The sequence below is a fragment of the Vulpes lagopus genome, chromosome X (assembly GCF_018345385.1).
Source record: "Vulpes lagopus strain Blue_001 chromosome X, ASM1834538v1, whole genome shotgun sequence".
Classification (NCBI taxonomy): domain Eukaryota; kingdom Metazoa; phylum Chordata; class Mammalia; order Carnivora; family Canidae; genus Vulpes; species Vulpes lagopus.
Genome location: NC_054848.1, coordinates 121,171,881 through 121,188,013, shown reverse-complemented (window position 1 = coordinate 121,188,013; position 16,133 = coordinate 121,171,881). Strand labels below are relative to the sequence as shown.

General features: G+C 54.7%; 1 protein-coding gene and 1 pseudogene across 3 annotated transcripts in view; one reads left to right on the top strand and one right to left on the bottom strand.

The window, feature by feature from the left end:
• Positions 1-3,640: 3,640 nt before the first annotated feature.
• On the bottom strand, positions 3,641-3,813 carry LOC121482326 (annotated as a pseudogene).
• A 9,380-nt stretch (positions 3,814-13,193) lies between these two features.
• PDZD4 (PDZ domain containing 4) overlaps positions 13,194-16,133 on the top strand; it is a 30,360-nt gene continuing 27,420 nt past the window's right edge. The window contains exon 1 of one of the 3 annotated variants that reach the window (XM_041740325.1): positions 13,194-13,544. In XM_041740325.1, the coding sequence (XP_041596259.1) occupies positions 13,485-13,544 (60 nt within the window). In that variant the 5' untranslated portion in view covers positions 13,194-13,484. The remainder of the gene's footprint in view (positions 13,545-16,133) is intronic. The other 2 variants (XM_041740326.1, XM_041740327.1) reach the window with 2 other exon arrangements.

Sequence of the window (16,133 nt, the reverse complement as noted above, 5' to 3'; positions counted from 1 at the left end):
CACTTGACTAGTAATCAGGGAAATGCAAGACTGTAGTGAGAGACCATTTCTACCCACCCACCCGGCAGAAACAGTCTGAAAATGCCAAGAGTTGAAGAAGATACAGACTCCAAAGCATGTTTTACCTCTTGCTAGGAGTACAAATTGGTAGGGCCACTTTGGGAAGCAACTGGGCCCCACCTATCACACTGAACACATGCAGATTTTCCACTCCTGGGCATATATGGGAAGAAAAACTTCCCTCCGTTGCACTATGAGATGTGCAGACAAATGTTCACAGCATTGCAATAGCAACAAACTGGAAACAACTGAAATGCCCTTCAACAGGAAAATGGGTAAATAAATTATGGACTATTATGTATCAGTAAAAATGAATGAACTACGGCTACAAAAAAACATCATGGACAAAAATCTTAGTTATATAAGGTTGAGGAGAGAAAAGCAAGTCCCAGAAGACTACAGACAGAATTCTTTTTCCATAAAGTCCCAACATAGGTAACCAAGGGACACTTGGGTAGCTCAGTCTGTTGAGCGTCTGACTCTTGGTTTCGGCTCAGATCATGATCTCAGGGTTGTTGTTAGATTGAGCCCTGCATTGGGCTCCATGCTGGGTGTGGAGCCTGCTTGGGATTCTCTTCCTCTCCTTCTCCCCACTTCCCCTCAGCTCACTCTCTCTCTCTAAAAACAGAAATAAATGATAAAGGTATATTGAAAAAAAAAAACCAAGACAGAGAAAGATAAATGCCACATAAGTTCACCTGTGCATGGAATCTAAGAAGCAAAACAAACAGTAACAAGACTCATAAATACAGAAAAACTGGTGGTTGTCAGAGGGGAGGAGGTGGGGTGATGGGCAAAATAGGTTGGGGGGGGATGCCTGGGTGGCTCAGCGGTTGAGCGTCTGCCTTCAGCTCAGGGCGTGATCCTGGGGTCCTGGGATCGAGTCCCACATGGGGCTCCCTGTATGGAGCCTGCTTCTCCCTCTGCCTGTGTCTCCACCTCTCTGTGGGTCTCTCATGAATAAATCAATAAATAAAATCTTAAAAAAATAGGTGAAGGGGATTGAGAGGCATAAATAAACTTCCAGTCATAAATAAGTCACAGGGTTGAAAAGTACAACGTAGGGAATACAGTCAATAATAATGTAATAATGTAGATGGTAACAACTACACTTAGTGAGCCTAGTGTGATGTACAAAATTGTCAAATGGCGATGTTGTATACCTGAAAGTAATATAACATTGTATGTCACTTTACTGCAGTTTAAAATTTTCTAAATAAATAAATAAAAAATAAAATAAAATTTTCTTTTAGGGATGCCCGGGTGGCTCAGTGGTTGAGCATCTGCCTTTGGCCCAGGGTGTGATCCTGGGATGCTGGATGGAGTCCTGCATTGGGCTCTCTGCATAGGGCCTGCTTCTCCCTCTGCCTGGGTCTCTGCCTCTGTGTGTGTGTGAGTCTCTCATGAATAAATAAATAAAATCCTTAAAAATAAAATAAGGGGATCCCTGGGTAGCTCAGTGGTTTGGCGCCTGCCTTCGGCCCAGGGAGCAATCCTGGAGTCCCAGGATCGAGTCCCACATTGGGCTCCTGGCATGGAGCCTCCTCCCTCTGCCTGTGTCTCTGCCTCTCTCTCTCTCTCTGTGTGTGTGTGTCTCTCATGAATAAATAAATAAAATCTTTTAAAAATCATTTAAAAATAAAATAAAACTAAATATTTCTTTTAAAAAATTAAAATTAAAAAATAAAACTAAAAGGTTGGGCAACATGGGTGAAAGGGAGTAGGAGGTACAGGCTCCCAGTTATGAGATAAGTAAGGTCATAAGAAGGCCACCTGGGTGGCTTAGTTGGTTAAGCATTTGACTCTTGATTTCTTTTTTTTTATTTTTAAAAAGATTTTATTTATTTATTCATGAGAGGCAGAGAGAGAGAGAGAGAGAGGCAGAGATACAGGCAGAGGGAGAAGCAGGCTCCATGCAGGGAGCGTGATGTGGGACTTGATCCTGGGTCTCCAGGATCACGCCCTGCACCCAAGGCAGGTGCTAAACCGCTGAGCCACCCAGGGATCCCCTTCTTTTTTTTTTTTAAGATCTTATTTATTTATTCATGAGAGACAGAGAGAGAGAGGCAGAGACACAAGCAGAGGGAGAAGCAGGCTCCCCACAGGGAGCCCAATGCAGGACTCGATCCCAGGACCCTGGGATCATGCCCTGGGCTGAAGTCAGGCGCTTAACCGCTGAGCCACCCAGGCGTCCCGATGAGCTTATTTTTAAAATAAAATGGAAGTGCACCTTGAGTGAACAAATTTGATGCATAGTGAGTAATCAGATTCTGTGCATCTGGATTAAAAAAAAAAAAGAAGAAAAGGAAATACCCATGTTCCCATAAGCCAGGATATGTTCTCACACAGAACATGAGAAGCCCCCTGGGCCCCCCATTTGCTTCCTCCACGCTATCAACAGGGTTTTCAGTTTTGCCAAGTGGGATAGCAGGAATAGTCCCTTACAAATGTTGTCAACTTACCTCTGAGGAGCAAAAGCAATTCAGTGGAGAAAGGATAATCTGTTCAACAAATGCTTTGGGAACACCTTGGACATCCGCATGCAAATAAAATGAATCTAGACACAGACCCTTCACAAAAATAAACTCAAAATAGATTATAGACCAAAACACAGAATGCGAAAGAACAAAATCCCAAAAGATGATAACCAAGGGGAAGACCAAGACGACCTTGGGTTTGGTGATGACTTCTTTGGATACGAAGTTTCCGTTGCCTTTGGAGAGGGCACTTCTCACCACTTGAAGAGAAGCTGGACAGAGTTTCTGGGCTGGGGTCTGGCCTCAGCTTTCCTGAGAGTTCCCTTCCGGGGAAGCCAGTGGGCAAGGTCATGAGTGACTACTGGGACACAGGGTGTCCCATATGGGCATCTGGCACATTAGGGATGGGAACAGGAACCATATCTAGTGGGAAAATGATAAGTTAGCTCCTGACCCCTTTGCAGCAGTCAATGTTGGGTTTAAGTGGAACTCTTCTATAGGGTCATGTAGGGTGCTACAGTGTCCCCAGGAAATCCAAGCTTCAGGGCATGGAGGGAAAAGGGCACAGAGTCATGACAGGACCAGTCTGGATAAGAACTCAGGTAAGGCTCCCCTTGGCATTTGTATTCACACTAAGGAATGCGATAATGGCCATGACAGCCCTCCTGCTGTGCTGGGATGTCCCTCCACTCTCCTGCTTGCTGAGCACAGATCAAAGTAGCTACCCCTGGTTCAATCAACTGTCTCTTGATCTCTTCCTCCCCCACCGTCTTGGAAGGCTTTGTATTTGTTAGGATTTTGTTTTCTTTCTTTCTTTCTTTCTTTCTTTCTTTTTTTTTTTAGTTGAAGTATTTTTATTTTAGGGACAACTGGGTGGCTCTGCCTTTGGTCCAGGGTGTGATCCTAGAGTCCTGGGATTGAGTCTCACATCCGGCTTCCCGCAGGGATCCTGCTTCTCCCTCTGCCTGTGTCTCTGCCTCTCTCTCTGTGTCTCTCAGGAATAAATAAAATCTTGGGAAAAAAATAAGTATTTTTTATTTTATGTATAATGAGTTACTTAGCATTAAGTAGGTATCTTGGATGACCCATTCAACGAAGCTCGCTTAATCCGACTTAATGAAGCCTGTATCCTTCGAGTATTGATGGAAACACTGGCGGCACATATTGAGGCCTTATTTCTGGATCAGATCGTGCCAGGTTGAGCAGACACGGCAAGACCCTGGCCAAATTTCCTCAGATGGCTCCAGAAGAGCTGCCGGTGACCCATCTTGTTCTCGGATGCAAGGAGGAAAAAGGCTATAAGGATTTTCTGATTGCAAAAAGCAACCGACACTAACTCAAGAAAGAAAGGGGATGTACTTGGCATGATGCTGAGTAGATCCCTGAATTGATGGAATGTTTGATCAAGCAGGTCTTGGGGTGCGAAGACCTGTTTTGAGTGGGGCACAGAGCAAGAAAGGGTCCTGCAGAAGGTCTGGGCCGGGGTGCGGGGTGCTCAGCCATGACCCCCGCAAGACCTGTGGCACGAGAGGACCTGTCCGTGGTAGACCATGATGTTGTGGGGCGTCCGTGGGAAGCCTCCATGGAAGGATCCAAGCACAGACCCGTAGAGGTCTGGAGCTGGGCCCTGATTTCTGTGGCAGAGCTACTTACTATTCAAAAAGCAGCTGCTGTCACGCTACTGGGCTTTGGTGCAGGCTAAGAAGCCGACCGTGGGGCATCAAGTGTCCGTTTGACAGGAGCTGCCCATGAGCTAGGTATTGGCAGACTCACCAAGCCATGTGGCCAGGCAGGCACAGAAACAAGACAGTGGGGGATCCCTGGGTGGCGCAGCGGTTTGGCGCCTGCCTTTGGCCCAGGGCGCGATCCTGGAGACCCGGGATCGAGTCCCACATCGGGCTCCCGGTGCATGGAGCCTGCTTCTCCCTCTGCCTGTGTCTCTGCCTCTCTCTCTCTCTGTGACTATCATAAATAAATAAAAATTTTAAAAAAAAACAAAAACAAAACCCTTAAAAAAAAAAAAAAAAAAAAAAAAAGAAACAAGACAGTGAAGATGGCACCTTCAGGACCAGGCCCACCTGGAACCAGAGGCTCAAGTCAGGTACATGGACAGGAAGTCCAGACCCCAGGTCACCTGTCCCCCTTGCACTGGTACTCCCTCTCCGGTAGCTCACACCTGTGGACTCCTCAGCGGTGGGAGGGGGAGTCACTGTCTGACAGGTGATGGGGAAACACTTCAACCTGGTTCATCCATGGGTCATCTTATGTCGGTACTAGTCAACACGGACTGCTGCCTCGCTACAGTGCGCTCAGGGTGGCCCTGGGGACAGTGATGAGGAGAAACCCTCTCAGTGAGCAGTACACTTGGTTTTCCACTTGGTAGGGAGAGAGAAATGGCCTGAGATAAAGGTGTCCATGGAAAATGACTTGGAAGATTGGTCAGGGGCCCGGGAGGATTAAGAATGGAAGGTCATGGGACACCTGGGTGGCTCAGTTGGGTAAGTGTCTGCCTTCCACTCAGGTCAGGATCCCAGGTCCTGGGACTGAGCCCCACATCGGGCTCCCTGCTCAGTGGGGAGTCTGCTTCTCCCTCTGCTGCTCCCCCTGCTTGTGCTCTCTCTCTCTCTCAAGCAAATAAATAAATAAAATTTTTATAAAAAAGATCCGAAGGTCAGTAAAAAGCCTCCTGTACCCAATCCCAATGTGTGGTGGGAATTTTTCCAGGGCACCAAGCAATTCCTGGCCACCATGTGGTGCCCTATAATTTAGCTCAATTCTGCCTGGAGATAGCATCAGATCCCACAGGTTAAGCAGTCATTCTTTCAAGACCTCACCCCACTTCAGACACCCCACTTCATACTTTTAAGACCTCACCCCACTTCAGACACTTCAGTCTCAAATCCAGGTTTTTTTTTTTTTAAGATTCTATTCATTTATTTGACACAGAGAAGGGGGCTTCCTGCTGAACAGAGAGCCTGACGCAAGGTTCCATCCCAGGACCCCGAGACCATGACCCAAGCCGAAGGCAGACGCTGAATTTACTGAACCACCCAGGCATTCCCCAAGTCCAGGTTGCTACCTGTACTTTTTACCGACTGGCCATAAATCAGAGGTTCCTAAGACCCCCTCTGCGGGTTGGATTAATTTGCTGGAGCAGCTCACAGGACGCAGAGACACTTACTCGATCACCAGTTTATTATAACTCAGTAACAGCTCGATTGAAGAGATAGGTAAGGGGCACCTGGTGGCTCAGTGGTTGAGCGGCTGCCTTTGGCTCAGGTCATGATGCCAGGGTTCAGGAATCGAGTCCCGCATCAGGCTCCCTGTGGGGAGCCTGCTTCTCCCTCTGCCTGTGTCTCTGCTCTCTCTCTCTCTGTGACTATCATAAATAAATAAAAATTTTAAAAAAAAAACAAAAACAAAACCCTTAAAAAAAAAAAAAAAAAAAAAAAAAGAAACAAGACAGTGAAGATGGCACCTTCAGGCACCAGCCACCTGAACCAGAGGCTCAAGTCAGGTACATGGACAGAAGTCCAGACCCCAGGTCACCTGTCCCCTTGCACTGGTACTCCCTCTCCGGTAGCTCACACCTGTGGACTCCTCAGCGGTGGGAGGGGAGTCACTGTCTGACAGGTGATGGGGAAACACTTCAACCTGGTTCATCCATGGGTCATCTTTATGTCGGTACTAGTCAACACGGACTGCTGCCTCGCTACAGTGCGCTTCCAGGGTGGCCCTGGGGACAGTGATGAGGAGAAACCCTCTCAGTGAGCAGTACACTTGGTTTTCCACTTGGTAGGGAGAGAGAAATGGCCTGAGATAAAGGTGTCCATGGAAAATGACTTGGAAGATTGGTCAGGGGCCGGGGAGGATTAAGAATGGAAGGTCATGGGACACCTGGGTGGCTCAGTTGGGTAAGTGTCTGCCTTCCACTCAGGTCAGGATCCCAGGTCCTGGGACTGAGCCCACATCGGGCTCCCTGCTCAGTGGGGAAGTCTGCCTTCTTCCCTCTGCTGCTCCCCCTGCTTGTGCTCTCTCTCTCTCTCAAGCAAATAAATAAATAAAATTTTTATAAAAAAGATCCCGAAGGGTCAGTAAAAAGCCTCCTGTACCCAATCCCAATTGTGTGGGAATTTTTCCAGGGCACCAAGCAATTCCTGGCCACCATGTGGTGCCTATAATTTAGCCTCAATTCTGCCTGGAGATAGCATCAGATCCCACAGGTTAAGCAGTCATTCTTCAAGACCTCACCCCACTTCAGACACCCCACTTCATACTTTTAAGACCTCACCCCACTTCAGACACTTCAGTCTCAAATCCAGGTTTTTTTTTTTTTTTAAGATTCTATTCATTTATTTGACACAGAGAAGGGGGCTTCCTGCTGAACAGAGAGCCTGACGCAAGGTTCCATCCCAGGACCCCGAGACCATGACCCAAGCCGAAGGCAGACGCTGAATTTACTGAACCACCCAGGCATTCCCCAAGTCCAGGTTGCTACCTGTACTTTTTACCGACTGGCCATAAATCAGAGGTTCCTAAGACCCCCTCTGCGGGTTGGATTAATTTGCTGGAGCAGCTCACAGGACGCAGAGACACTTACTCGATCACCAGTTTATTATAACTCAGTAACAGCTCGATTGAAGAGATAGTAAGGGGCACCTGGTGGCTCAGTGGTTAGCGGGCTGCCTTTGGCTCAGGTCATGATGCCAGGGTTCAGGAATCGAGTCCCGCATCAGGCTCCCTGTGGGGAGCCTGCTTCTCCCTCTGCCTGTGTCTCTGCTCTCTCTCTCTCTGTGACTATCATAAATAAATAAAAATTTTAAAAAAAAAAACAAAAACAAAACCCTTAAAAAAAAAAAAAAAAAAAAAAAGAAACAAGACAGTGAAGATGGCACCTTCAGGACCAGGCCCACCTGGAACCAGAGGCTCAAGTCAGGTACATGGACAGGAAGTCCAGACCCCAGGTCACCTGTCCCCCTTGCACTGGTACTCCCTCTCCGGTAGCTCACACCTGTGGACTCCTCAGCGGTGGGAGGGGGAGTCACTGTCTGACAGGTGATGGGGAAACACTTCAACCTGGTTCATCCATGGGTCATCTTATGTCGGTACTAGTCAACACGGACTGCTGCCTCGCTACAGTGCGCTCAGGGTGGCCCTGGGGACAGTGATGAGGAGAAACCCTCTCAGTGAGCAGTACACTTGGTTTTCCACTTGGTAGGGAGAGAGAAATGGCCTGAGATAAAGGTGTCCATGGAAAATGACTTGGAAGATTGGTCAGGGGCCCGGGAGGATTAAGAATGGAAGGTCATGGGACACCTGGGTGGCTCAGTTGGGTAAGTGTCTGCCTTCCACTCAGGTCAGGATCCCAGGTCCTGGGACTGAGCCCCACATCGGGCTCCCTGCTCAGTGGGGAGTCTGCTTCTCCCTCTGCTGCTCCCCCTGCTTGTGCTCTCTCTCTCTCTCAAGCAAATAAATAAATAAAATTTTTATAAAAAAGATCCGAAGGTCAGTAAAAAGCCTCCTGTACCCAATCCCAATGTGTGGTGGGAATTTTTCCAGGGCACCAAGCAATTCCTGGCCACCATGTGGTGCCCTATAATTTAGCTCAATTCTGCCTGGAGATAGCATCAGATCCCACAGGTTAAGCAGTCATTCTTTCAAGACCTCACCCCACTTCAGACACCCCACTTCATACTTTTAAGACCTCACCCCACTTCAGACACTTCAGTCTCAAATCCAGGTTTTTTTTTTTTTTAAGATTCTATTCATTTATTTGACACAGAGAAGGGGGCTTCCTGCTGAACAGAGAGCCTGACGCAAGGTTCCATCCCAGGACCCCGAGACCATGACCCAAGCCGAAGGCAGACGCTGAATTTACTGAACCACCCAGGCATTCCCCAAGTCCAGGTTGCTACCTGTACTTTTTACCGACTGGCCATAAATCAGAGGTTCCTAAGACCCCCTCTGCGGGTTGGATTAATTTGCTGGAGCAGCTCACAGGACGCAGAGACACTTACTCGATCACCAGTTTATTATAACTCAGTAACAGCTCGATTGAAGAGATAGGTAAGGGGCACCTGGTGGCTCAGTGGTTGAGCGGCTGCCTTTGGCTCAGGTCATGATGCCAGGGTTCAGGAATCGAGTCCCGCATCAGGCTCCCTGTGGGGAGCCTGCTTCTCCCTCTGCCTGTCTCTGCCTCTCTGTGTCTCTCATGAATAAATAAATAAAATATTTAAAAATATTTTATTGATTTATTTTTTCATGAATGACACACAGAGAGAGAAAGGCAGAGGGAGAAGCAGGCTCCATGCAGGGATCCCGAATAAAATTTTTTTTTTTAAAAAGGAGATCTGCAAGACAAGGTATGGGGAAAAGGCACAGGGCTTCCATGTTCTTTTCAAGCAGGCCACTCTCCTGTACCTGCAATCCGGGTCTCTAAACCCTGCTCCTTTTGAATTTTAAAGGAGGCTTCGTTACAAAAGCATGATTGATCAGATCATTGGCCATAGATTCAACCTCCAGCCCCTCTTCCCTCCTTGGAGGTCAGGGAAGGAGGCCCGAAAGTCCCAACCTTCTAATTATTCAGTTGCTTCTCCAGGCAACCATCCCCCATCCTTAGGTGTGGTCCCAAAGTCCCCTCATTCACATAACAAAAGACACCTTTATTGCTCTCATCACAGGAAATTCCAAGAGTTTTAGGATCTTTGGGACAAAACGGACAAAGACTAAATAATATATATTTTTTCTTTATAAACCACAATGTTACAATCAGCTATCAGAAGGCTTGGAGGAGAGGTGTGTGGATATATCTAATGTACCTCGGGGAGTGCATAAGAAGGGTATGTGGAGGGACGCCCGGGTGGCTCAGTGGTTGAGCATCTGCCTTCAGCTCAGGGCCTGATCCCAGGGTCTGGGATCGAGTCCTGCATGGGGCTCCCAGCAGGGAGCCCGCTTCTCCCTCTGCCTGTGCCTCTGCCTCTCTTTGTGTGTCTCTCATGAATAAATAAATAAAATCTTTAAAAAAAAGAAGGCTATGTGGGTTTCTGTGTCTCCACCAATGGCCCTCCGCACAGCAGGAACTCAAACTCCGCCACCAGGCAAATAGAGGGAACCCCATGGTGGAGGTCAACCAGCTTCTCTCCAAGGTGCAGTGGATCCATGAAGGCAGTGACCTTAGTGAGAAGGGCTGGAGGTTCTGCACGGACCCAAAGGGAAGGGTTCTCTCTCAGCAAGGCTGATCCCCACGCTGCCACTAGCAATGCCCAACCCAGCAGCAGCAGAGACCAATGCTGAGTTCTTGGTATGGCGCCATTCCTCAAGAGGACCAGCCAACCATTTGGTAGCAGGAAGGTTACCTCAGGATTCCTCTCCCCCCAGAGGGGGCAGTAATAATTCACGCGTTGGATTTGGATTTGCCTTCCCTGTGCACAACATCTTTGCTAGCAATCCATCCGAGGGCTTACACAACACCTGATCTAATGACATGGTATGCCACACAATACTTAAGAGCAGGGGACTCTTTCCAAGAACGGTGGTGTGACAATAAGCACTTGTGCATGGGAGCCACTGGCCCTGCCCTATACTGCATCACCCAGAAGCACCCAGGGCCTATTGAAGGCTTGGCAAAGATTCTGGCTCAGGGAAAGCACCTTATGGCATTGGGGGACCTTACTCCACAAGGTGACAAAGGCAGTGAATTAATCATACATGGTGCTGTGAACCTAGGAGTGGCAGCAGGATTGGCTGCTCTCCCCATCATTTGCAGTGACCCACTTGAATTAGGGTTTCCCATTTCTGAAACCTTAGGCCTTCCTGGGCTTGAGGTCCTGCTTCGTGGGATAGGGGTACTGCTTCCATCAGGGGTCATGGTAAGGGCTCTGCTGAACTTGAAACAAAAGCTATAATCTGGGGGGGGGGGGCTGCCTGGGTGGCTCAGTGGTGGAGCGTCTGCCTTTGGCTTGAGTTGTGATCCCAGGGCCCTGGGATCGAGCCCAGCATCAGGCTCCTCGTGGTAAGCCTGCTTTTCCCTCTCCCTCTGCCTGTGTCTCTGCCTCTCCATGTCTTTCATGAATAAATAAATAAAATTCATGAGACACACAGAGAGAGAGAGAGAGCAGGCAGAGCGAGAAGCAGCCTCCATGCAGGAAACCTGAGGTGGGACTCGATCCCAGGACTCTAGGATTATGCCCTGGGCTGAAGGCAGATGCTCCACCATTGAGCCACCCAGGTGTCCCAATAAATAAAGTCCTAACAACAACAAAAAAAGCTATTATCTGGTCAACGTAGGTTCCTCATGCCCATGGACCGTCCAGTCAAGGAAAGATTGTCATATTGGTGGGGCAGTTGGTCCCGTGTGCGTCAGGAGCTAGCCCTGCTGCTCTCTAGGGACAAGAAGTATGCCTGCCACTGAGGACATTCGATAGGGTGTCTCTGGGTGTTTTGTAAATAGACAATTGCACAGCTGTGGCCCGCCAAGGAGGAAAGCAATGAAAGGTTCAGACCTACGTAGGATGAAGATCCAGTTCAGCCCTCCAGGAAAAAACCTAGCCTGGCAGTGAGGCTTTCCAGGGATGGGGGAATCTAGAACAGGTGATGCAGGTGCGGTCAATGGTAAAATGGCCACAAAGTCCTCCCATTCAGGTGTTCGCAGACATTTACATTCCTATGCAACGTGGCTTCGTCCCTCCACTCATCAAGAAGCAGTCTATGTAGTCCTTAAATCTCCCCTCCGCCCCGTGTGGTGGGTACAATTATGCCCTCCACAAAGTTCAAGTCCCAATCCCTGGTAGCTGTGAACGTGATCATATTTTGAATTAGAGCCCTTGAGCATGTGATCAAGTTAGGAGGAGGTCATGCTGGAGTAGGGTGAGCCCTAAATGCAACCACCGGTGTCCTTATAAGAAAAGGGAAAGTTGGAGACGGGCACAGAGGAGACACGAGGGGAAGAAGGCCAGGTGAGGACAGATGCAAAGATTGGTGTGATGCCGCTACAAGCCAGGGAACAGCAAAGGTTGCTGGGAGCCACCAAGAAGGGAGGAAGGGGCAGGGAAGGACCCTCCGCTGAGCCTTCAGCGGGAGCATGGCCCTGCCCACACCTTGATTTTGGACTTGGAACCTCCAGAACTGGAAAAAAACACATTTCTGTTGTTGTAAGCCACCAGGGTTGTGGTCCGTCCTAGCGCAGCAGTACGGTCTTTGGGTTTGGGGCCGAGAATTCTCAGATGCACTCTGTCCGCCTCCTCGCAGGGTCAAGTCCCGGCGGCTCTGAGCCCCTCCAACCTGAGTGTACCCTGTACCGGCTCTCGGCTCTCCTCCCCTGGGACCACCGTCAATGTAAGCACCGGTGCACCAGCCCTTGCCCCGGGGGCTGCTCTCCCCGACACTCCTTGCCCTTCTCCAGAGCCCGCAGCAGGCCCGGCGTCCCGATTCCTAGCCTCTAACCCAGGAGTCGGCGAGGAAGAGGGCTTTGGAGGGGCCTTCCCCAACCGCTGCCGTCTAATTAAACGGCTCCGTGCGGTTAATGATCCCATCACTCGCCAAAGCCTGGAAATGAAGCGCGCGGCAATTTAATCAAGCGACCTTCCGCAGCCGGGGGCTCGGGCGCAGCGGCTCTGCCCGGGCACCCCTGGGAACGAGCCCCCAGTCCCACGCTGCTTCCCAGGCCAGGGCCTTCTCTCGGGCTGGTCCGAGGAGAGGGCAGGCAGTGGCATAGAAGAGCAAGAGATGGGGGGACAGCCCCAGCGCGGGGCTGCGGCGGACACAGGTAGGCGGCGGACCGGGGGTGGGGGGCGGCCCCCCGCGCGCGGGGCTCCCAGGGCACCCCAAGCCATGTGGCGGGCTCTGCGCCCTCTCTTCCCCCCCTTCTTTTTATCTTATTTTAACAAAGGTGTCCGTGTAAAGGACAGCGAGGGAGGGCCGAGCGGAGGGAGGGAAGCAGTCACTGAAGGGAGGTCGGAGGGAGGGTAGAGGCACGCGGGCTGCGGCGTGGGGGCCCCGGGAAGCGGGCTACGATCCGCCCGAGCTCTCGGGGGACCCCGGAGGCGCCTTGCCGGGGCCAGGCCCCCCGCCTCCCGGGCCCGCCCCGCGGCGGCCGCGCGGCCGGGGCGGGGAGCCCGGAGAGCCGACGCCGTCGGGAGCGGAGAGCGGGGCGCCGGAGCCCCTAGCACCCCGGCCGAGGCCCCGCCCCCGGCTTTCCGCGCCGGCTCCCGCGGCCCCCGCCGCTCGCGCTGCCACCCCGCCCCGCTCCCCTCCCCCGCGCGCGTGCGCCCCGTCCCCGCGCCCCTCCCCCCCGCCGCCGCCGCGCGCGTGCCCGTCGTCCCGGGCGGGAGCCGGAGACTGCGGGGCCGACTGCGGGGCCGACTGCGGGCCGGAGAGCGGGCGTCGGGAGCGCCGTGAGCGCGGCCGGGCGAGGCGGGAGCGTGGGCGCGGGCCTGGCCGCGGGCGGGGGCCGCCGCCGCGCCGCCGCCCCCCATTCGGCGGGCCGGGCCGCGGCGCCGAGCGCGAGGGCCGGGCTCCCGGGGCCGGTGGCCATGGGTGGGAGCCGGAGGCGGCAGCGGCAGCGGCAGCGGCAGCGGCAGCGGCGGGCCCCGCGGGCGGGGAGGCGCGCGGCCCACGGCCCCTGACGGCCCCCGGCGGCCCGGCGCGCCCCCGCGCCTCCTGGGGGGCCGTCGCCCAGCAACGCCCGGCGCGCCCGCCCATCCCCCGCTGCCCTTTTTCTCCTGGCCGGGTGCGAGGGAGCATGCCCGCGCCTGGCCTCCGCCGGCCGAGGTAACCGGAGGGGCGTGGAGCGGCCCCTCCCTGGGGGGCGTCCTCCCCTCCCCCGCTCGGCGGCCCGCCCCCTGCGCTAGGGTATGGCCCCCGGCCGCGGCCCGGGACCCGCGGTCCCGCGCTCCGGCCACTGAAAGGCGTCTTCCCGCGGCCGCCCTCCGCCCCTCGCTGGCCAGCACCATGGGATGTAATATGTGCGTGGTCCAGAAACCGGAGGAGCAGTACAAAGTGATGCTTCAGGTAGGGGCCGCCGCGGCGGGGGGCGTGGGCGCCACCTGGGGAGGCAGCCGGTCGCCGACCCGGGAGGGCTGGAGGGCGCGGAGACGAAGAGGTAGGGAGCCGTTCCCGCCCTCAATTCGGGGGGTGCTGGGTGTTGGCGCTCCGTGGGAACCGCGCACAAACGGGGGGAGCTGCGTGGGGATGGGGTGCCGCGCGCACCCCCCGGGCGCCCGGAGTAGACTGGGGGCCTGAACCCCGGGTCCGGATCGGCCTGGTTCGGGAAGTTGGGCTCGGCCCGGGGCCGGCGCGCTTGCACCCCGGCCGGGGAGCAGGGAGGCGCGGTGCTGCCGGCGCCGGCGCGGGATGGAGGTTGCATAGCAACGGGCTCCGTTCCCTGCACACGCTCGCCCCGCTGGACCCAGGGCGGGGGAGGGAGCTGGGCACCCGCGGCGCGGGCGGCGGCCAAATCCAGGGCCCCGCGGGCGAGGGGCGCAGGAGCGCGCGGGGGCGCTGGGGCCGGGGCGCTCGTCCTGGCAGCCGCTCCGCTCCGGCCCTGCCCAAACGGTGCGCGCCCAGGCCGGGTGCCGCGGGCTCCGCGACGGGGAGGCTGCCTGCGGGCAGCGGTGCCCCGCTCGCTCTCCGCCCTGCGGGGCCTCGGGTCCGGAGCCGCGCGGGGCGTGGGCCGGGGGGCGCTCGGGCGGGCGGGCGGGAGGGGATCCGCCCGGCCGCGCGCGCGGAACCCAAGCCCAGCCCGGTGGCCCGGAGCGGGGCTTCCTTGCCTGTGCGTGGCGTGACTTCGTGAGTGCGTGCCTGTGCCCCGTCTGTGTGTGCGCGGAGGCTCCTCCGGCCCCGCGTGTGTGTACTTTCTGTGTGCGCTCAGAGAGGTGTCCAGGGAAATGTCCCGGATGGTGTGGCCTGAGACGCCCCCGGGGCCAAGTGGCGGGAGTTCAAGGTCGGAGGCAGTCGGGACCCAGGGGCGGACCGGGCGCAGACAGGTATGCACTTCAACTCCGGGTTTCTGGGCGCCGCTGGGCGCGGCGTGGGCCAGGGCAATGAGGTCTCCTTAGAAGAATGGGGGGAACTCCTGTAAGCATCCGCGGGGGCGCGGGGGCGCGGGGGGCGGGATCGGTGTCTGGGGGGGGGGATGGGGGAGGCCGCGGGAGCCCCGTTGAGGCCGCCGGGAGCGGGCGGGGGCAGGACGGGGAACCTTGCTCTGCCCTGGCCGCGCCACCCAGCTCCCCTGAAGCCCTGTCCCCGGGGCGCTCGCTGCCCCTCGCTGCCCCCCGCCTTTCTTCCATTCTCGCGGTGCGCCCCCGGGCTGTTCCTCTCGGCCTGTTCCCTGGAAATCTTGCCTGGCCATTGTCATTGCCCGCTCGTGGCCCCGGGCTCGGTGATGACCCGGGCCGGGACCGAAAGGCAGCCCGCGGGAATCCCAGTGGTGGGCACCCGGGCTGCACTGGTTGGTTGGTGCCGCCGTGGGATCCCACCCTCACCGCTTTCTTTCTTGGAATCTTCCACCCAACGGCCAGCGATTCCAAAGCTGTGCCCTCTTGACTTCCTCAGACAGGGATTGAGGTAATATTTCGTGTAAGGCCGACCTCATGGGGATGCGTGGAGAGCGCCCCGCGCTCCCCTACAGGCTTGAAAGGAGCCTTGGTTGAGGGGCCACACTGAGGCGACCCTTGGGGCTCCCCCTGGCAGTGAGTTGGGGAGGCTGCCACAGTTGGGCTGGGACTGCCCTCAGGGAGGCTCCTTGTTGGAGGAGGGCTTGAGATGAACCCCCACACGAAAGTTCTTGAGAGAGAGCCCCAGGCTCTTGGGGACACATGCCAACTGCCCTCTGCAATTTCCTGCTCTGAGCTGCAGCCATCACAGGCCAGTGTCTGGGGACACCGCTCCCTTTTAAAGCTCCTGCTGAAGTTTGGGCAGAATCAGAGCCTGGGATGCAGTTTTAAAAGAGGGACTATCCGTGAAAATGAAGGGGAGGGGCGCCTGGGTGGCCCAGGCTCTTGATTTCAGCTCAGGTCCTGATCTCAGGGTGGTGACATTGAGCCCGGCTTGGTGCCTGGGCATGGAGCCTGCTTAAGATTCTCTCCCTCTCCCTCTCCCTCTGCACCTCCCTCCCTCCCAAAATAAAATAAAATAAAATAAAATAAAATAAAATAAAATAAAGGGGAGACAAAAGAAAGAGTGAATAAAAAGGAGCCAGAAAGCAGGGAAAACCATTAGTAGTCTGAGAAGACCCCGTTTCCGGGGGCTGGAGTCCCAGGCAGAGCAGGGAGGGGTTTCCTGGCCCAATCCGACCCTCTTCTCAGAGCAGAAAGAAGCTTTTGTCCCAAAAGACCAGTCGGACCCCTTGCCTGGCTCCCGTCCTCCCCTCAACACTGGTCCTCCCCTAGCGTCAGTGGTGCTTCTCCTGTCCGGTCTGTACGTGCCTGCGGCCTTGCACCCTGTGAGAGAAGGGGACCCCAGTGGGGTCCAGTGCAGCCCAGAGAAATGCACATGCACACCCGCATCACTTTGCCAGGGGACTTCCTTGTGCCAGGACCTGGACTCCCTGGGGCCTCTTCTTGGGTTCTCCACCCCCCACGTTAACGCCAGGTGTCTGTC